At 38.6% G+C, this 21,845-nt stretch overlaps 1 protein-coding gene across 2 annotated transcripts in view; it reads right to left on the reverse strand.

Annotated features, from left to right (window-relative positions):
* The window catches only part of TMEFF1 (transmembrane protein with EGF like and two follistatin like domains 1), a 118,788-nt gene that overhangs the window by 12,961 nt on the left and 83,982 nt on the right, over nt 1-21,845 (reverse strand). For both annotated transcript variants that reach the window (XM_055302522.1, XM_055302520.1), the window contains exons 6-7: nt 12,766-12,914; nt 10,676-10,741 (exon numbers count right to left, since the gene is read on the reverse strand). In XM_055302522.1, coding sequence (XP_055158497.1) covers nt 10,676-10,741; nt 12,766-12,914 — 215 coding nt within the window. The remainder of the gene's footprint in view (nt 1-10,675; nt 10,742-12,765; nt 12,915-21,845) is intronic.

Below are 21,845 nucleotides of genomic sequence, written 5' to 3' on the forward strand. Positions count from 1 at the left end.
AGAACAGGATTTTGAGAAATTAGTAAACAAAGTATAGCACCAGTAGAAGGAATGTGGCATCAGGCTCTAGACAAAGCAAAGCCATGTAAAAGCATGGACATAGGTGAGCTCAGATAGCTCAGCTGGTAAAAACACAGACATATCCAGTAAGAATGTGAAGTCTGTGGCTGTCACAGAGTCCAAATTTAGCATTCCGCTCAATGCTGGCTTTATTCATTCCATTATTCTTACATACTATTTCTGTGCACAGCCATATGCTCAGCTAAGCTACAGAAGATATAAAGAAAAAGTATACATGGTCCCTGCCCTTAATAAGCTTATCATCAATTCAGGGAATCAACATATACACACACAAAGCTGAAAAATACAATGTAAGAGTTCCTATATGATAGTTAACATTAAATGACAAAAGGTTTTTTTTTTTTTACAATACAGGGTTCTACGAGAGGTTCTACGAGAGGTTCAAGTTTAAAAGAGAGCTTATTGTAGGTGATATTACTCAAGGAAGGATTCATAGAAAGGATAGGACTCAAGTAAGGTCTCAACATATATTTAGATTTATTTAGGTAGAAGAGTGGAATTTATATAATCAGATTTATTTAGATAGAAGAGTGGAAACCAAAAAGAAGGTAAAATGCACACAGCATTCTCAACAAAAACAGGAAGTAGATGAACTTTAGTCCAGAGCTGTATATTCAAATTGGGGAAGGGTGTAAGTCAAAGTTGGAAAAATAAGCTGAAATCAGATTATGGAAAATTATGAATGCCAGGTGATAAATGTTTTCTTTTTTTTTTTTTTTAAAGATTTATCTATTTGAGGTAAGGGAGGAGAAGGAGAAAATCTTTAGCAGACTCCCTGCTGAGTGCAGAGCTGGACATTGAGCTTGATCCCATAACCCTGAGATCATGGCCTGAGCCAAACCATGAGTCAGACACTTAACCAACTGAGCTGAGCCACCCAGGTACCCCGAGAAATGTGTTCTCAGTCATATGGTCAAGGAAGATATTGAAGGCCGCCTAGCTGGAGAATAACACAATGAAAGTCATGTTTTATATCATTTGAGAGGGGTTGCCAAGGGCTGGTGTTAGGTGGAATGGGGAGTGACTGCTAATGGGTGTCAGGTTTCTTTTGGGGATAATGAAAATGGCCTAAAATTTGATTCTGATGAGATGCTTATGTAATTCTAAATATACTTTTAAAAAAAAATTAAACTGAGGGCACCTGGCTGGCCGGGTCCGTAGAGTTGGGGGCTGAGTTCCAGCCCACTTTAGGTGTAGAGATTTTTTTATTTTTTATTTTTTTAATTTTAAAAAACTGAATTTCAGGGATGCCTGGGTGACTCAGTGGTTGAGCACTTGCCTTTTGACTCAGGGTGTGATCCTGTGGGGAGCCTGCTTCTCCTTCTGCCTATATCTCGGCCTCTCACACAGAAAGTGTGTCTCTCATAAATAAATATATCTCTGCCTCTCTCTGTGTGTCTTAAAAAAAAACTAAATTGCACACTTCAAACAGGTGAACTTAGTGGCATGAAAATTATGAAAATTATACATCAAAAAGCTGTTCAAAAATGTAATTGTATAAAAGCATGCAAGATAAAGAGGCAGGGTAACTAGAAAGACCAGGTGACCAATTAGGAAGTTACTACATAATCCAAACCTGTGGCAATGAAAAGCTGAGCTAGAGCTTAGCAGTAAGAATAATACTAGAGATAGAGAAAAAATAAATTCAGCTTGAAGGTGCTCTGGAATGAGCCCTCAGCAACTCAGAACTGGAAGAGCCTTTGAGGGCCATCTGGTCTGATAAAGGAATCCCTTTAGTTACAACCCTGAGATCCTGTTTCTACTTTACCACTTTCTGGAGGTAAAGAACTCAACACAATTCCAATATTTTCAAATGTGCCTTATGTTAAATGAAATCTTTCTTTAGCTACTGATTTCCCCATATCTGTTTACCCCATAACATCCCCATCCAACAATTTTTTTTTTCTTAAGGTCAAACTTCCCCAAGCCCATTCTTTAGATAGTTTGCAACAACCATCTTTACAAGTAGTATCCAGCATTAACTCCTTCAATGTACTTTAGGCATTTAGCAGAACAGAACTATCTTCATTGAAGATGCTTTTAATACAGAATTATGCAAAAGGAAAGAAAATATGCATGAATTCAAAGAAAATAAAGTCAATAAACACATGAAAGATGCTCAATATCACTAATCATTAGACAAATGCAAATCAAAACTACAAGACAGCACCCCCACCCATTAGGATGACTATTATCAAAAAATAAAAATAATTAAGTGTCGGCAAGCATGTAAAGAAATTAAAACCTTTGTGCACTGCTGATGAGAATGTATGACATAGCCACTGTGGAAAACAGTATGGTGGTTCCTCAAAAAATTAAATATATAATTACCATATGACCCAGCAATTCCATTTCTGGGGATATACGCAAAAGAACTGCAGGGTTCAAAGAGCAACTATATACCCATATTCACAGCAATATTCATAATAGCTGAAATGTGGAAACCAACACAAATGTCCATCAATGAATGAATGGATAAATAAAACACAGTCCATACATTTCATGGAACACTATTCAACCTCAAAAAGGAAATTCTGACTTATGCTATAACACAGATTAATCTTGAGAACATTATGCTCACTGAAATAAGTCAGTCACAAAAAAGACAAACACTATAGGATTCAACTTGTATGAGGTACTTGGAGTAGCCAAAATTATAGAAACAAAAAGAACGATAGCTGCTGGAGCTGAGAGGAAGAGTAAGTGGGAAGCTATTATTTATTGAGTATAGCTTGTTTTACAAGATGAAAGGGCTCTAGGGCCTCTGGGTGGCTTAGTTGGCTAAGCATCTGACTCTTGGTTTCTCAGGTCATGATCTCAAGGTCATGAGATTAAGCCCCAGCTGGGGCTCCATGCTCAGTGGGGAGTCTGCTTTAGAATTCTCTCTCTCTCTCTCCTGCCTCTGCTACTGCCCCCATGTGCACGCACTCTCTCTGAAGTGAATAAATGAATCTTTAAAAAACACAGATGAAAGAGCTCTAGAAATGGATGGTAGTGGTGGTTGCACAACATCATGAATGCATTTAATAGTAATGAGCTGTGCATTTAAAAATGGTTAAAATGGTAAATTCTGTTTTATACATTTTACCAGAATTTTAAAAATTGGCAAAAAATGACTCTAAATATGAGTCTAAAGACAGGAGGGTTCAGTAGAGCAAATGTAGTAAGCTGAGTTCAAATTGAGACCTCTAGTCATCCAAAGTATTTATTAAGCACTTATTATATTCCAGGCACTACATATGAATATATGAAACAAACACTTAAGATTAAGCTCTAAATCAAGGCTAGAGAACAAATGTTCACCAAGGTGATGGCTGAGAGTACATTAAAGTTCCAAAGGAAATTAAGTAAAGAAAGAAAGCAAAGGAGCAGAAGCGTATTCTGGAATAGCTGTGATATAAGAAAAAGAGCAGCAGGGCTTAGAGTGAGAAAGCCTGAATTCTAGTCCTTGCTCTGCCATTCTACGTGCCACAAACCCACAGCTTCAGCTTCTTCATCTGCAAAATGAGAATAACATGGTTGTGATAAGGATCAAATAATAACACAAACATGTGAAAGTACCTAACACAAGAAGGGCGCATGAGGAATAACTATTAAATGGATGAATACCCTACTGATACCACTTATTAGCCACATTAAACATGATGTAGATTACAGGTAGACTCACCAATGGTGGGACCTTTGACCACAGCCAGGTACCAACAATGAAAACAGAAAACAAAAATATTGACAATCATCATAATAACATCGAAAAGAGATATAGCATTTAAAAATCAGAGTAATCCTAGGCAGTAAATATTAGTGTCCCCCCACTGTATAGACATGATCATTGAGGTTCTGAGAAACCAAGCCACAGCCTTTAAGTGTAGACCAAGTCTGATTCCACAGAGCAAGCTCTTAACCATCACACTATTATTTCACCAAACTACGTTGGGAGATGTATAGGGAATGGACAAAAGCAGAATGTCCAAGCACCTGCTCTCTGGACCAAGTAAATTAGATTAACTTCAAAAAGGAAATGTAAAAAAAAAGCTTTAAAGATGTAATAAAGCACAGTTTCAGAAACCAGAGCACAGATGTAGCTTCGCACAGCAAGAATTGGGCACAGAATGGCCTTCTCCAAACAATGCCCTTAGGCAAGTGGTGACAGGCTCCGTGAACAATAGCTGCAATTGCTCGACTCTGAACAATGTTTGTGTGTGTGAGATATAAAAAGTATACTTGGTCACCCAGTGGCTCCTTCCACCCACAGAGGCATTCAGAAACAAATCTACCACCAGCAGCAGTGTTTTCAAATACAAAGGAGAGTATGGTTCTAAGCGATGATGTTATATGAAAACCCAGCACCAGATGGCCTATCTGCAAAAGGCATGTTCCACTGGCTGGCTGTCCTGGTGCATCAATGAACAACCTAAATAAAGCATAAGGAGTTGCTATTAACAACCAAGACATGCACCTGGTAGATCATTTGCTGAGGCCACAACAACCACATCACCACTACATCAGTAACTCTCTGGCTCATTTCTACAAACTCCTACAGTTAAGTAATTCAGTATATTCTCTCTTATTTCCCCTATACTACCCTGCACTCCAAGCTCTGTCACTAACTATTCCTCCATACAGCATTCCCTAACCCCAGTCTCCCAAGACCCCATCAACCTATGGGGTTAAACTACCTATGTAAGTATAAAAGCCTGCCTACCCTCCAACACCTCCCACTGTCATTCCTAAATCCCTCTATTTTCCATACAAACCTAACTCCTCCTTTCCTACCCTTTCCACACTGCCCAGTGAAATACATTTTCTGATATAAATAAACTCATCCACCTCCTCAGCCATTCTTCCCTTAGGAAGTACTCCTTTCTTTTCCCTGACATACCAAGGATCACATTACTTCCTATATCCCCTTCCCTTCCACTTTCCCTTGATGTGCTTCCCATCTGTCATCTCCAGATCAGTATTCCATTCTCCTCTCCCAATGACCTTCATCTCTTAGGCATCTGTGCCATCTACCCAGACGGCCTTCTAAAAATCCTCATCATGCTCATCAATCCTCATCAATCCCACCCTTTACCTGCTCCATAACACACACTCTCAGAATTCCAAGATTCTAGCAACTGGCTCAGTCTTACCTTTCAATGAGGGCAATTTATAAAGACCACCTCAGAAAGAGCTTATCAAAAGAGCTGTATTAAAATATTTAAATAAGGAGCACCTCAGTGGCACAATCAGTTAAGCTTAAGCATCTGATTCTTGATTTAGATCAGGTCATGATCTCAGGGTCCTGGAATCGAGCCCCATGTCAGGCTCCACATTCACAGAGGGGCGGCTGCTTGAGAATTCTCTCTTGCTCTGCCCCTCGCCCTGCTCGCACACACTCTCTCTCAAAATAAATAAATCTTTAAAAAAAAAAGAATATTAAAACATATAAACAAGAGTCACCAAGTAATGGGTAAAATAATATCAGTATTTCAGTATTTCTGGTAGCGCTGGTCAGCAGGAAGAGAGGCTATTTAGAGGATGAGGCCAAACAGGGGATGAGGGTTGGGGTGAAGTGAAGCTCAGGAATGAAGCAAGAATGTCTTGGAAATAAAAAAGGTTGTTAAGGTTAGATTTTAGGCTGTATGAAGATATCCTTTGGATAAAAGTGGCCGCCACGTTGAAATGTCACATCCCACAGAGGAACTTCCTGGATAGACAGAATGTTAGAGACTATGATAAAATGTAGTATACATGGGGTGTATTCATTTTTCAAAACTGATACCTTAACATTTGTATATCTCACTGAATGTAAGTTAGACCTCAAAAAAAACACCTGTAAAATAAGAATAATGATAATCAAGTGGGTAGAGGTATACAGAGAAAATAAGAATGACAGAATGCTTAAAACTGTTGAAAGTGGATATTGGGTACATGAGGGTTCATTACACTATTCTGTTTATATGGTGTTTGAAATTTTCTATTGTCAACTTTTTTAAATATCACATACCCATCTCCTAAATACCTCATGCTCAACCATCATACCCTGTATGGCTTCAATATCTACAATACAGTTTCCAAGACTATAATTTCAATATTAACCACAGGTTTCCCAACAGCTCAAGAAGAGCACTAATTCAGCCACCATGGACATTCAAATGTTCCATTTCATGAGCACTACTCTCCAAGAGATCGACTTTAAAAACTCTTCCCTACCGAGTATGATCTTCCAATTTCTCCAGTTTCTTGCTGATGTTGTATTCCTGCTTTTCACTTTGTAACCTCCATCCCTAGATCCCTACCTACCTAGTCTTGTTTGTGTACCAGGGACACAAATACTTACTTATTAAAGGCCTCCTATAAATGCTTGTGAGGACAAAAAAATTGAAGCAAATGGGGGGAAATACAAAACAACTACCTTTTACCTCTACTCACTACTAGAATATGTCTTAACTCTTTCACAATTTGGATTTCATATTTATAACTCAAGAAAAACTCCTTGGTCCAAGATTACCAATGATTTCCTTCTCTTTAGATTCAAGCTCATCCTCTGATATCTTTATGCAACCTCTCCATTTTGGCTTCTGTGCCACCCTAGTCATCTTGTTTGTCTCTGGATCCTGTTTCTTCTGCTTCATCCTAAGTTAAGCCTCCTCTCCTTTGTAATATGCTTTCTAATAGAACTTTCTGCAACTCTCATTATGCTCTATGTCTCCCCTGTCCAATATGGTAGCCACAGTCCACATGTGGCTATTTAAATTTAAATTAATTGAAATGAGGGCAGCCCCGGTGGCTCAGCAGTTTAGCGCCACCTTCGGCCCAGGGCGTGATCCTGGGGATCCAGGACCCCGCGTCAGGCTCCATGTCCCTGCATGGAGCCTGCTTCGCCCCCCTCTGCCTGTGTCTCTGCCTCTCTCTCTGTGTCGCTCATGAATAAATAAATAAAATCTTTTTTAAAAAAATAAATAACAAAAAATAAAAATAAATGAATTGAAATGATATGAAAAGTTTTGTTTCTTGATCATGCTAGCCTTATTTCAGGTGTGCAAGAGTCTAACAATCTGCTCTATAGTCTCTTACTCATTCTCAAGACTTAGTTACCTATCACCTCTATTTCCAAGGACTGACTTGTAAATTTATGCTAAATAAAGTCATCTGGAGAATTCCACAAGCAATTCAAACTCCAAAATTAATCACCTCCACCATCAACTCCTCCCTTACCTTACTTGAAACACCTTCCCCTCCCAACATCCTTAGTTCTATAAATCGAATCTGTCATCCAAGTCATCTGAACTCTCTGTCCCTCTGATCTAAGCCGAGTCTATTCCCTTTGAATCTACATAACTGATGTCCTTGCCTCCAGTCCAGTATATATAATAATGTTGCAACATTCCTGCCAGGTATCATTCATTCAACTAGTAACTGCAGCCTTGTCTTTGTCAAGTATATTAATGATTCTCCACTGCCTACAAATAAAGTTTAAATTTCCTAGGACAACATAGCATTTAAGACACTATACTGGGCAGCCCGGGTGGCTCGGCGGTTTAGCACTGCCTTCGGCCCAGGGCCTGATCCTGGAGACCCAGGATCAAGTCCCACATCAGGCTCCCTGCATGGAGTCTGCTTCTCCCTCTGCCTGTGTCTCTATGGCTTTCTCTCTCTCTGTATGTGTTTCTCATGAATAAAGAAATAAAATCTTAAAAAAAAAAAAAAAAAAAGACACTATTCAATCTGAGGCACCTGGGTGCCTTCGGCTCAGGTCATGATCTTGGGGCCTAGGATCAAGCCACACTGGGCTCCCTGCTCAGTGGGGAGTCTGCCTCTTCCTCTCCCTCTGCCCCTTTCCTCCATCCTTACTCATGCTTTCTCTCTCTCTCAGATAAATAAATAAAATTTTAAAATTTTAAATAAATAAATAAAATCTAAAAAAAAAAGATACTACACAATCTGGCCCTAAGCTTTCTAGTCTACTCTCGCCTTCTACTTCTACTCTTAAGCCTCCTACTCTCCAGCCGAAAAAGGATTCCTTACCATTCTATCATAACATTTACATCCACACCTCCGCTCATACTCTTCTACTCTCCTTAAATATCCTTTTGACCTCTGTTAAATCCAAAGATCCTTCAAGGTTCAGTCCAAAATCTACTTCTTCCATTAAGTTTCTCAGATCCTCACTATCGTCCACCAAATAGTAATCTCTTTTCTGAATGCCCATTGCACTTTTAACCACTCTACACTGATGACAATAACCAATTTCTACTTTGTTACGTTATATTCATTTCTTATGATATCAAAAGCTCTTTAAAGATGAATGTCATGTATTTGATATCTTTCTATCCATCAACAGTCTAATGAAATGACCAGTGTAATGTAGGCACATAATAAATTATATCTATTGATGATAATTTTATGAGTTATAGATCAATTCTTCTAAAAAAAGATATTATTTATTTGAAAGAGAGACAGAGATAGCAACAAAAATAGCATGATCACGGAGGAGAGGGAGATGCAGGCCCCTGCTAAGCAAGGAGCCCAACATGGGTGAGCCCAGGACCCTGGGGTCATGACCTGAGCCAAAGGCAAACACTTAACTGAGCCACTCAGGTGCCCCTATGGATCAATTCTCATGTGTAAAGAATTATCAGTATCTCAAGAGTGGCCTAGCCACTAAATTATCCCTGTAATTTTATCAAAGGCAGATAAGTATTTGGGGCATACACAATTTCCCAAATATTAAGTATGAGTTTCTACTTACTGAAAAACAGCCTTCATATTCTGGTCATGTACTAACAGTATAGAGAATAAAACCGGGGCTGATCTATTATGTCTCCTACGGGAATACAGAAGATTTCTATTTTAAATACAGCACTTGTATCAACATAGGAAACTGATATTTCAGGAGCTCATGAGATATAAATGATTCAGGTGTGACATGATTCTAGTGAGGGAAATAACAAATTATTCAATGATAATAACAGCTACCATTTATTAAGCACTTATGAGTATGTCAGAAACTGTTCTAAGCACTTGACATGTATTATTTAATTTTTTAGGATTAATTATTTATTTTAGAGAGAGTGTGTAAGCATGAAGTGGGGGAAGGGGCAGAGGGAAAATGGCAGAGATAATCCTCAAGCGGACTCCGAACTAAGCACGGAGCCCAACACAGGGCTCCATCTCATGACCCATGGGATCATGACCTGAGCCTAAGCCAAGAGTCGGATACTTAACCAAAGGAGCCAGGCAGGCGCCCCTGTACTATTTCATTTTTATAAAATTATGAGATAGGTACTATTATTATTCTCATTTTACATTTAAAAAAATTTTTTTAAGGTTTTATTTATATATTCATGAGCGACACAGAGAGAGGCAGAGACACAGGCAGAGGGAACAGCAGGCTCATCGCAGGGAGCCCGATGCAGAACTCAATTCCGGAACTCTGGGATCACGTCCTGAGCCGAAGGCAGACGCTCAACCACTGAGCCACCCAGGCGTCCCTTACATATTTTTTATATGTAAAATATAAACATGTAAATATGTAATATGTAAAGCCTGCTACTCCCTCTCCATTTGCCTACCACTCCCCGCCGTTTGTGTGTTCTCTCCATCAAATAAAATCTTTAAAATCTTTTAAAAAAAGAAAGAAATTAGGCAGAAAAGGTGGATTACACATCTAAAAACAATTCATTATTATAACCCAACAAATGGATAGAAGATGCATGTGTGAAAGAGCAATTATATTTACGTCTCAAAATAAGAGTCTCAAGATCTAGACCTGCTTCAGTTCTCTAGATAGAACCTCACAGAGCCTCAATGTTCCCCTTGATCCTTAGCCCTCACCGTAGTTGTAAGAATCAAATTAATCAAAGAGCACTGGACTTCAGGTCAAGGAATTCAATCCCTGCTACTCTGACCTTTACTACATGTAACACTCTGTACAAATAAATCCTACAGTTTCTTTGAGCTGTATCCATTCTTTTGACAAGTATGGAGCACCTACATCTGTGCCAAACATTCTGCCAAGAATTAGGAATACAAAAGTGAACAAGAGAGATACAGTCTCCTGTCCTCATAAAACCCAGGTACTAGAGGGAGATACAGGTGAGTTAAAAAAGAGAATTATAATTAACATAGGGTAAGTGTTTGGATAGGAGAGTATATAGAGAGGCATCTAATCTAAACTTAAGGAATCAATGAATACTGCCCAAGAGGAAATGACTTCTAAGCTAAGGTTTTAAGGATGAATACTAGTAAAGGGAAAAGTTCCAAGCAGAAGGATCAAAGACTGGTGCAAAGAGGGCAAGCATTAATAGTAGATTCTAAAGAAGTAAGGACGATTTAAATAGCAAAGATGAGGGATCTTTCTGTATAATTTCTTGCAACTGCATGTGGATCTACAATTATCTCAATAAAAATTTTAAGTAAAAAAAAGCATACATGAGAGTATTCTATAAACTGAGAATAAGCACCTTACCTATTTCATTTCATAGTATTACTAATAATATATCCTATAAATTCTCATAGAGAGCAAAATTGGAAGGATCACTATTACTAAGGACAGCTAGTGACCATATTTCAATAGTTGGCCAAAATTTGGAAAATCATGATTCAATACCTTTCACATCTGGTCGATACTGTAGTCCATCATCTTTTTTTCCCAACAAACTAGTGTCATCTGTGTCTATAAGAGAAGAGTTTTCAAATTAAGACATAGGACGTTTAAGTCATACCATGAAATTCACAAATATTCCAAATGCTGCAGGTCCTTCCCAACTCTGCCCACTTATCCTGCTCACGTTTCCCACCACTCTCTTGATTTATTGTGCCATTTCTATCTTAGGCCTCAAGGCATCCCAAATATATACATGTTCTGCAAGATGAACAATCTAATTTCATTTAGAGTTCAGCTCAAATGTCATCTCCTTAAAAAGTCTTCCCTGTGCAAACTAAAATAACACCTACCCTGAAGGGAAAGGATTAATCCTCTCTCCAAGAGACAGTGGTCTCAGGATTTACCTCTCCTACCACTGTTTCCCTGGAAACCTATCAGTTTAAGATCAAGGTAGAATCTCGGCTATGTTATCAGACAAAATTTAGGACAGAAATGACCCCAGACTGGTGAATTGTATTTGGACTGGGAAGACTGTAAATGAACCACAAATGCCTGTTGGGAGCACAAGCTTCAGCTTCCTACTACATAGTGAGGGAGGAAAGCAAAGGTATAGTTAGGTATGAATGGAAGTATTATCAAGAGGACCAAGATAAAAGTTAAGGACCAACTACTCCAAAGGATTCTACATAGAATTTCAATTTAACAAAATTCTCAAGCTTGACCAACTTGAAGTTTGAAATTCCAGATAGTACCATTCAATGATGAACCAGTTCTTCATAAAAAGTATTATCTCTCTAAGCTACTGTTTCAACTTAGGCTCTAAATGCCACTCTATGAAAGAAAAACAAACTATAAATTTTTTTAAGATTAAGGCAAAGTGAACTATCTACCTAAAAGGGTCTATCAGCAAATGGTTTGCTCTCCTAGCCTCCACCTGGAAATCCTCTAATGAGCTTCTTGAATATCCTCTGGTAGCTTAGACCAGGGTACTAGAATCCCTTGTGCAGTATTTCACAATTAATTTATTACAATATAAAGTACTAAACTTTGGCTTACAACATTTTCTCTTAGCTTAAATAAAAATATATCTCTTAGTAAGTCCAAAAAAGGTAGGAGGGATGGACCTTACAAGCAGGAAAGATCTACAAGTCCATGAAAATGTGTTGGCTCTTCTACGCTGTATATTACTAGGAAATGATATATTATCCTAGCTCATATGTATATTACTAAGGTAAGAAGATAGAGAATTTCTGCCTATAGTGACTGGATATTTCTAGTCAAAATGGAAAACAAGATCAAATTCTTACTTGGTATCATGGCTCTAAACTATGACAAGGGGATCCCTGGGTGGCTCAGCGGTTTGGCGCCTGCCTTCAGCCCAGGGTGTGGTCCTGGGGTCCCAGGATTGAGTCCCACATCAGGCTCCTGGCATGGAGCCTGCTTCTCTCTCTGCCTCTCTCTCTATCTCTCTCTCTCTCTCTATCTCTCTATGTCTATCATGAATAAATAAATAAAATCTTTAAAAAATAAATGAACTATGACAAAAAAAGCAGAAGAGCAAAAAGAATTTTAAATTGAAGGTAATAATTTTTCCTTACATTCTATAACCTCACACCAAAATCTCTAACAGTACACAATGTGTAGGGGTGAAAACTACAGTGAGAATGTGAAAATAAAGTAAACTTTTATGCTCTAAAAAAAAGATGAATATATGGCAATGCTTGTAGTTTTACTATAATTAAGATAAGTTAACTATTAAACAACTATAATCATTTTAAATTTGAGAAGAACTCAAGAACTATAAATGTATCTACAAGAACTATAAATGTATCTACAAGTCTATGTTAGGAAGAGCTTAGTAACTACATAATCAATAAAAAAAGCATGGTTCGAGTACTGAGAAAATGAAAATAAATGGAAAAAAATCTAAATTAGTAACCAAACAAAGAAATTCAAAAATATAAAGAAAAGAAACAAAAAGAACATCAAAGACTTCTCATTTTACAAATTTTGGAACACTACCAAAATGACAAATAAGATTTCAGACATAGAATATTAAAGACAGATCTCTCAATGAGTAGAATGGGTTTTACCTGTGCAATGACCAAGATGCCTTATATCAATTTGTTCTTGCTTTATACAAGATGCTTCTCGAACAAAACAAGGATTGTTGTAGGAACTCCCATCAGAAGCACACACAGGATTAAAACTGTAGCCACTGCAATCTATATTACATACACACCTGTTGGAAAAGACAAAAATTACCTATATTTTACAACAAAAAGTATTTCACAATGCTGTATTTCATTTTCTTCTTTTCTGCTTTCTGTTAACAGAAGTCAATATCTCGTTTTAAGTCACTATGATAAAAGATTAAGCAAAGCAAACACCCGAACACCCGTCTAACAATTTCTTTCAGGTGATAATTTAGAGATAATTTCATCCAGATATTATTAACCAGTGAATTTCATCCAGATATATTATTATTCTTGGTTTCCCAAGAATTGTTATCATCTATATACAATAATCAAGAGATGTCAAATGTCAACAATGTTAATTAAAAAGCAACATGGTGTAGTGGAAAGGACACAAAATTATGAGTCAAATGTCATGAATCCAAATCCTAGTCCAAATAATTACTAGATTTGTGCCGATTCTTCCCTTAAGTCTTAGTTAACTTATCTGTAAGATAGAGGTTATAATAATATACCGACCCCCACAAATAACTGGGAAGATGAAAAAACATAATTTGATATAAGCCATGTAAAATGAAGGCCTTCCAAAGCGTTTTTAGCTGAACATCTACCTATATCGTTGAGTGTACACTGAACACTGAGACTGCATAAGAAAGTCCTAGGCATGGTCACTCCTACCAAGAACGATAAAATCTAATTGGGAATATAAAAATTTAAAAAAAAAATAGAGACTCTTTTGCTTCCAGCAACACTGTAGACTCAGAAGCTAAATTTCCCATTGAATACAACAAAAAATACAGGAAAAGTATTTTAAAATATTCTCTCAAAGGCATTCATAAGTTGACAAGAAATAAAGGAATATTCAGAACAAAAGCTAAACAAAAGTTAAATGAAGACAGGAACAGAAAGGTCAATCGCATTGGCTAAAGCCGATTTTCACCTTGAAAGTGTTTACCAAATTGGATAAATTCAATTATCAACTCTTTTAGCCTTGTAGGCCCCTGGGAATAGAAGACAAACAATACTGACCTACCTAAGATGGGGAGTTTGAAGACCCTTGAAAAGCTGGTACCTCAAAAAGCTACAACTCTCAGCATGTAGATAAACTAGAAATGAGCTTCTATATTCCACAGGGACTATTTAAAGGGGGTAAGGGAGTGCTGCCCTGAGCCACGGCATTGGAGAGAGGGAAGAAAAACATCTCCCCTGAGAATTAAAAACCACAAGCCAACCCTCACATGGGTAATTACAACTTAAAATACTACTTGGGTGTTCTGAAAAACCTCAAACCCAGAATTTATTTTAAGAGCCAAGGACTAGAAGGGGCCCTAAGCAAATGACAGAAGCAAATGCAATCTCCTTTGGAGAAACCAACTTTGCTATCCTTGACCTCAAACATTTTCCAAGATACACTTCTGAGAAAAATAAGCAGATCACACACTCAGTCATGTTTACAACAAATAAGGAAACAAAAATACCATGAATCGAACAAGTTGATTTGAAAATGAACCAAGGGATCCCTGGGTGGCGTAGCGGTTTAGCGCCTGCCTTTGGCCCAGGGCGCGATCCTGGAGACCCGGGATCGAATCCCACGTCGGGCTCCCGGTGCATGGAGCCTGCTTCTCCCTCTGCCTGTGTCTCTGCCTCTCTCTGTCTTTCTCTCTCTGTGCGACTATCATAAATAAATAAAAATTAAAAAAAAAAAAAAGAAAAGAAAATGAACCAAGCAAGGGCACCTGGCTGGCTCAGCCAGTGAAGCATGCAATCTTAATCTCCCTGTCATGAGTTTGAGCCCCACATCAGGGGTAGAATTAACGTTAAAAAAAAAGAAAGAAAAAAAAGTGAAAAGAAGGAAGGGGGAAAAAATGAACCAAACAGAACTTCTAATAGATAAAAAATGTGTTATTAGAAATAAAAAGCTTGGGGCACCTGGGTTCATTTTAAGCGTCTGCCCTCCATTCAGGTCATGATCTCCAGGTGATGAGATCAAATCGTGTATTGGGCTCTGTGCTGGGTGGGAAGCCGGCTTGGGAGTCTCTCTCCCTCTCCTTCTGCCCCTCCCCCTATCCATGATGTATGCACTCTCTCTCAAAAAAATAATTAAAAATTAAAAATTAATAAATTCAATAGGCAAATTTAACAGATTTAAGAAACTAAAGGTGAGTTAGGGAACTGGCAGATATGTCAAAGGAAATCACTCAGACCATAGCAGAGAGTCAAAGAGGTGGAACATAGGAAAGAAAGATTAAGAAACATGAAGACAGAAGTGACAGAATTAAATATATACTCATTTCACAATTTAAAACTTAAGAAAAAGCAAGAAAAAAATTTTAAAAATTCGTATTTATTAAAGTCAGAAATGGCTTTTACATTTTGGGGGAGGGGGCAAAAGAATGTGACAGAGGGACGCCTGGGTGGCTCGGAGGTTGAGTGTCTGCTTTCGGCTCAGGGCATGATCCCGAGGTCCTGGGATCAAGTCCCACGTCGGGTTCCCCGCAGGGAGCCTGCTTCTCCCTCTGCCTGTGTCTCTGCCCTTCTCTGTGTCTCTCAAGAATAAATGAATAAAATCTTAAAAAAAAAAAAAAAAAAAACAAGAATGTGACAGAGACCACATTTGGTCTGCAGTGTAAAATATCGATCAACTGGACTTTTACAGAAAATCCTTGCTGAGGGACGCCTGGGTGGCTCAGTGGCTACGCATCTGTCCAGTTGTGATCCTGGGGTCCTAGGATCGAGTCCCACACTGGGCTCCCCACAGGGAGCCTTCTTCTCCCTCTGCCTATGTCTCTGCATCTCTCATGAATAAATAAATAAAATTCTTCAAAAAAAAGAAAGAAAGAAAATCCTTGCTGACCCCAGCTTGACAGGATATAAAGTGAGCAAAACTGGAATAACAATAAATGAGAAAACGTGGCTAAGGGAAGATTATAGAAATATTTCAGGAACAAGAAAAGGCCCAACAACAAAGGGAAGATACCACAGCAATACAGGAAATGATTTGGCAGTGGGCACTGAGCACAACTGTGACCAAGTGTAGGAGAAAGTCCGCATTCTTCAGTGTGATGGTACCACTGCATGTCAGACTAACAATGCTGAGAACAAACCACAGCTACTGTCCTCAATGGTACATGAGGAAAGAAAATGAAATTACCATGCCAAGGAAAGTCCAGCTCAGTGAAACTATAAGCAGAGGAGGAAAATATTAGACTCTAGAGGCTGCTACTCCTGATTATAGCATTTACAGCTGTTGGCACACTGTCAACGGCACAGAGGGCAGGATGCCCAAAGCATAGAAGTGTGCACCGGGGTGGAAAGAAATCACTTCAGTAAATATGCCAAATTCAAAACATTTAACGACCATTTACTCTGCACCTACTGTGTGAGAATGCTCACATTTGCCTTATTTAATCCTGACAACAAATAATTATAAAAAAGGAAGATGAATAAGAACAAAGTTAAAAAGCCCAAGATCAGAGAACCTAGGCTCAGTGGCTCAGGGGTTGAGCATCTGCCTTCAGCTCAAGGCGTGATCCCGGGGTCTTGGGATCAAGTCCTGTATCGGGCTTCCCTGCATGGAGCCTGCTTCTCCTTCTGCCTGTGTCTCTGCCTCTGTGTGTGTGTGTCTCTCTCATGAATAAATAAATAAAATATTTTTTAAAAATAGAGTGATTTAAATTTGAGCTTAGGGGCACCTGGGTGGCTTAGTGGTTAAGCATCTGCCTTTGGCTCAGGTCATGATTCCAGGGTCCTGGGATCGAGTCCTACATCAGGCTCCCCACAGGGAGCTGGCTTCTCCCTCTGCCTGTGTCTCTGCCTCTCTCTCTGTGTCTCTCATGAATAAACAAAATCTTTAAAAAAGAAAAAAAAAAAAGCCCAAGATCACAAAACATAACGTGGCTGGGATGGTGTTCTCTCTACTCATTATAGCTGTTGTGTAAAACATAGATCTCTGCACAGAAAGTGACAAATGAAAGGAGACACGAATTTTCCACATTTTTAAAATCTTTTTTAGTATTTTTTAAAGATTTTATTTATTAGAGAGAGAGAGAGAGAGTATGAGCAGGGGGAGGGAGAAACAGACTTCCTGCTGAGCAGGAAGCCTGATGCAGGGCTCAATCCCAAGAACCGGAGATTATGACCTGAACCAAAGGCAGATGTTTAACCAACTGAGCCACCAAGGTACCCCTGATGTGGCTAATCTTTTCCTTTTTTTAATAAGATTTTATTTAAGATTTTTTTTTTAAGAGAGCCCAAATGGTGGGAAGGGGCAGAGGTATAAGAAGAAACAGACTCCCTGCTTAGTGAGGAGCCCAACACGGGGCTTGATCACAGGACCCTGAGATCACAACCTAAGCCAAAGGCAGATGCTTAACTGATTTGACACCCAGGTGCCCCTTTCACAACATGGGCCTCACTTTTCTCTCAAACACACCATGGACACTCCTCAGGGCCTTCCCTTTCCCTGGAACACTACCCTCAGACACGCAGCACATTTGATCCCTCACTTCAAGTTTTTTCTCAAGTCTTAAAAAAATGTCTGAAAAATAAAGCACTAAGTATCCATTCAAGAAGTTAAGAAAAGAACAATGAAATAAATCTGATGAAAACAAAAAAGAAGGGGATACACAAAGGAATGGATACAGATACATGGGGATATAGATATGGATATATAGATATATCTCAGCAGAAACAGAAAACAAAGTTACAACATAAAAGATCAATAAAGCCAAAGCTGATCCTTTGAAAAGACTTTTGAATCTACAAAGGAGGATAAATCCAGAAAAAGAGAAAAACATATCAGGAATGAAAAAGACTAGACTTGGCAGGAATTATGGTTTAAGAGATAATGAAGGGTTATTATAAGCCACTTTAAGACAGCAAGTTTGAAAACTTAGGTAAAATGAGTAATTTTTAAAACTATTAACTATCAAATTTAACCAAAAAAGACATAGAAGCTGAATGGTATTTTAAGCATTAAAGAAATTAACCTGTTTGAAAACAAAAACAGTCCTTCAGACAGCTTCAGAACCAAGCGCTATTTAAAAAGAAAATTTATGAACACACTCATTACAATCATTCAATAAATAAATCATTCTATTCTTTCACGAAGTCATCCAGAGACTAGAAGGAACACTCCTTAACTCACTTTCTAAGGCCACATAAAAATTAAAAAAAAAATCATCAAAAGTAACAGGTTATAACTCACTGAATAAAAATGAATAAAAGAAAAATTCATCGTTATGGCAGAACACTAATACTGCACAGGCACAGATATCACAATCATAAAACAATAGGATGTGATTGAAAAAAGGAGCACCTTGAGAACAAAGATGAGCTCTCAGAAATTAAAATTACAGGGGCGCTCAGTCAGTTAAGCATCCAACTCTTGATTTCAGCTCAGGTCATGATCTCAGGGTCCTGGGATTGAGCCCCGCAGCAGGCTCCTCACTCAGCAGGGGGCCTGCTGGAGATTCTCTCCTTCTCCCTCTGCCTCCCAAGGTACTTGCCCGCTCTTTCTCTCTCTCTCAAATACATAAATCTTTAAAAAAAGAAAATTATAGCAGAAATATAACACTCAAAAAAGGCCTGGTAGACAAAAGTGAAGAAATCTCAGAAGGCACAGCAAAATTGTTTAAAAAATGAAAATGATTCACTCACACAGGGAATATAAGAAATAGTGAAAGGGATTATAGGGGAAAGGAGAGAAAATGAGTGGCAAAGATTAGAGAGGGTGACAAAACATGAGAGACTCCTAACTCTGGGAAATGAACAAGGGGTAGTAGAAGGGGAGGTGAGCGGGGGGATGAGGTGACTGAGTGACAGGCACTGAGGGGGACACTTGACGGGATGAGCACTGGTGTTATACTATATGTTGGCAAATCGAACTTCAATAAAAAATATATATATATATGTATATATATAAAATGAAAATGAGAGAAAATCTAGGAAAATTAAAGGACTAGTCTAGGATGTCCAACAACCAAATAACAGAAATACCAACAGAAAAGACAGGAAAGGACATCATCATTAAAGAACTAATTGAAAAAAAAAAAAGAACTAACTGAAGAAGGGGCACCTGGCTGGCTCAGTCAGTAGGGCATGTGATGATTGATCTCAGGGTTGTGTGTTTAAACCCCACACTGGCTGTAGAGATTACTAAAAGAAATAAAATCATAAAAAAAAAAAAAAAGGGATCCCTGGGTGGCGCAGCGGTTTGGCGCCTGCCTTTGGCCCAGGGCGCGATCTGGAGACTCCGGATCGAATCCCACATCAGGCTCCCGGTGCATGGAGCCTGCTTCTCCCTCTGCCTGTGTCTCTGCCTCTCTCTCTCTCTCTCTCTGTGTGTGTGTGTGACTATCATAAAATAAATAAAAATTAAAAAAAAAAAATTAAAAAAAAAAAAAGAACTAATTGCAGAAAATTTCTCAAATCAGAAATAAGTAACTTTCTAAGAAAGGGTGTAACATTGTGAAATTCCACTACTGGGATCAAAAGATTCTATAACACAAAAAATGAGGAATCAGAATGGCTTCAGACTTCTACAAGCAATACTGGAAGCTAGAAGACAAGAGAGCAAATGCTTTCACAATTCTGAGAGAAAATTACTTCCCATTTAGAATCATGTGCTTGACAAGTGATAAATCAAGTGATAAATTAGGTATAGGATAAAACCACTTTCAGGGCACCTGGCTGGCTCAGCTAGCGGAGTGTGTGTGACTCTTGATCTCGGGGTCGTGAGCTTGAGCCCCACGCTGGGTGTAGATATTACTTAAAAATAAAATATTAAAAAAACAAAAACACTTTCAAACATTACATCTCAAAAGTTCTTGGCCTTTTTTTTTTAACATCTTGTACCCTTTTTCAAGAAGCTACTGAAAAATAGACTAAAATGGGAGAATAAAACCAAGAAATTAAAGGCAAAAATACAAGAAACAGACTATCCTACATAGAAGAGAGGTAAATGAATAACTAGGATGCTTGTGCTATAACAAAAAATACATTTGGTCTTTGTCCCCTGTTCTGGCACAGAGCACCTAAAACCCTTGAAACTGTCTGACTGGAGAATATTTTGTATGCTAAGGAAATGATTCATTGAGGGAAGGCAAGGAGGCACAAGTTTGACACCAGAAAAACCAACCATGTTAAAGTCAGAATATCCACTTCCCCACCCCACCAACCCACCTGACTTCTGGGGAAAGGGAGAAAAAGGGATTAGAGATGGCGTTCAATCACCAATGGCCAATAATTTAACCAAAAATGAAACTACAATAAAAAAAACTTCAAACAGGAGCATTCCAGGATGGTGAACATATCCAATGCTGGGAAGGTGGTACACCTGACACCATGGAGACAGAAGAGAAACTCCTCAAAGACCCCTCCAGACCCTGCACCTCTGCACCTCTTCATTTGCATTCTTTATAATTAAGAGTAAGCATAGCAGTTTCCTAAATTCTGTGGATCATTATTTGAAAATTATCAAACCTGAGGCGAGGTTGTGGGAATCTCCAAATTAGTAATGTGCTGAGAGGAAATGCAGGGAGCCTCACTTACAAGTAGTGTCTTGTGGGTCTGTGCCTTCATTCTATGGCATCTGTGCTAACTCCAAGTAGACAGTATCAGAGTGGAAGTGGTTGGTATAGGAGAACTGGAGAACTGGTTGTTGTTGAAAAAGATACAACAATAAAGAAAGATCCCAGGGTGACAGCTATATACAAGATGTACACTGCAAACAGTCCACACTGAAATAGTTTCACTCTGTAGACAGTCCTGTTGATGGCTGTAATTACTGATTACTAAGAGGCCTAGTGCCACTATGCTCTTTTTAGCCAGGGGACAGAATGCCCAGGTAAGCTTGATCCAGATTTTGATACTTGGCTTGTCTTAGTATAGTGAGGAAGTTCCCCCACTCTCCCCTGTATGTCCTACTGCCTGACCCAAATTAACACACTCATTTAATTGACTCCTGAGAGCTAGAGGTCAACTATGGCGAGGTAAGGAGAAACACACAATAGGCCCTTCTCTGATCACTTTCCTGCTAGTCATCCATACCTGGCAACACTAGAATCCTAGCAGATGTCTCAACTGTGATGAGCTCTAGGTTCCTCATGACTCAGTCATGCTCTTGTCCACTGATGTCCCCAGAAGGGAATCTTGTAAACTCTCTGGGAACCTGAAAGCTGGACTCTGACTCAAAAACCATTCAATGTGGGGGAACCCTGGGTGGCGCAGCGGTTTAGCGCCTGCCTTTGGCCCAGGCGCGATCCTGGAGACCCGGGATCGAATCCCACGTTGGGCTCCCGGTGCATGGAGCCTGCTTCTCCCTCTGCCTATGTCTCTGCCTCTCTCTCTCTCTGTGTGTGACTATCATAAATAAATAAAAATTAAAAAAAAAAACATTCAATGTATCTTCTTCTGTAAGCCTTCATATAATCATAGCACTATTGCCCTTTCCTTCCATGGCTGAGTTAATGCTCCATTCAGGTAATAGGGCAATTTTCTATTTTGTACCCTACGTGTTAGATACACAGATGTAGTATTCTTTAAATTACATACATATGAATGCAAACATACATTTTACAATACATGTTCTAAAATAAAATGTGAAACAATATAGTTTGCTGCCATTAGTTTTAAAAAAGAAAGAGAATGTATGTACACATTTGATTGTACATACATAAAATAATTGCTGAGAGATTAAATAAACATCACAGTGACTGCCTCTAGTAAAGACAACTGAATGGCTGGGGAACAGAATTAGGAAACAGACTTTTTACTGTAGAACCTTTTAAAGCTTTTGAGTTTCTAACACTGCAAATTTCAAAGGCATGAATGCATACATACATACATAAATAAATTCAATGGCTTCTATGATTTTTGCAAATCACAACTCTGAGTCTTTAAAATAGGGATAATACCTCTTAATACTGGTTAAAGAACCAAATAAGCTTTTGTAAAAAAAAAAAAAAAAAAAAAAAGGA

This window comes from Nyctereutes procyonoides, unplaced genomic scaffold (genome assembly GCF_905146905.1).
Source record: "Nyctereutes procyonoides isolate TBG_1078 unplaced genomic scaffold, NYPRO_anot_genome, whole genome shotgun sequence".
Classification (NCBI taxonomy): Eukaryota; Metazoa; Chordata; class Mammalia; order Carnivora; family Canidae; genus Nyctereutes; species Nyctereutes procyonoides.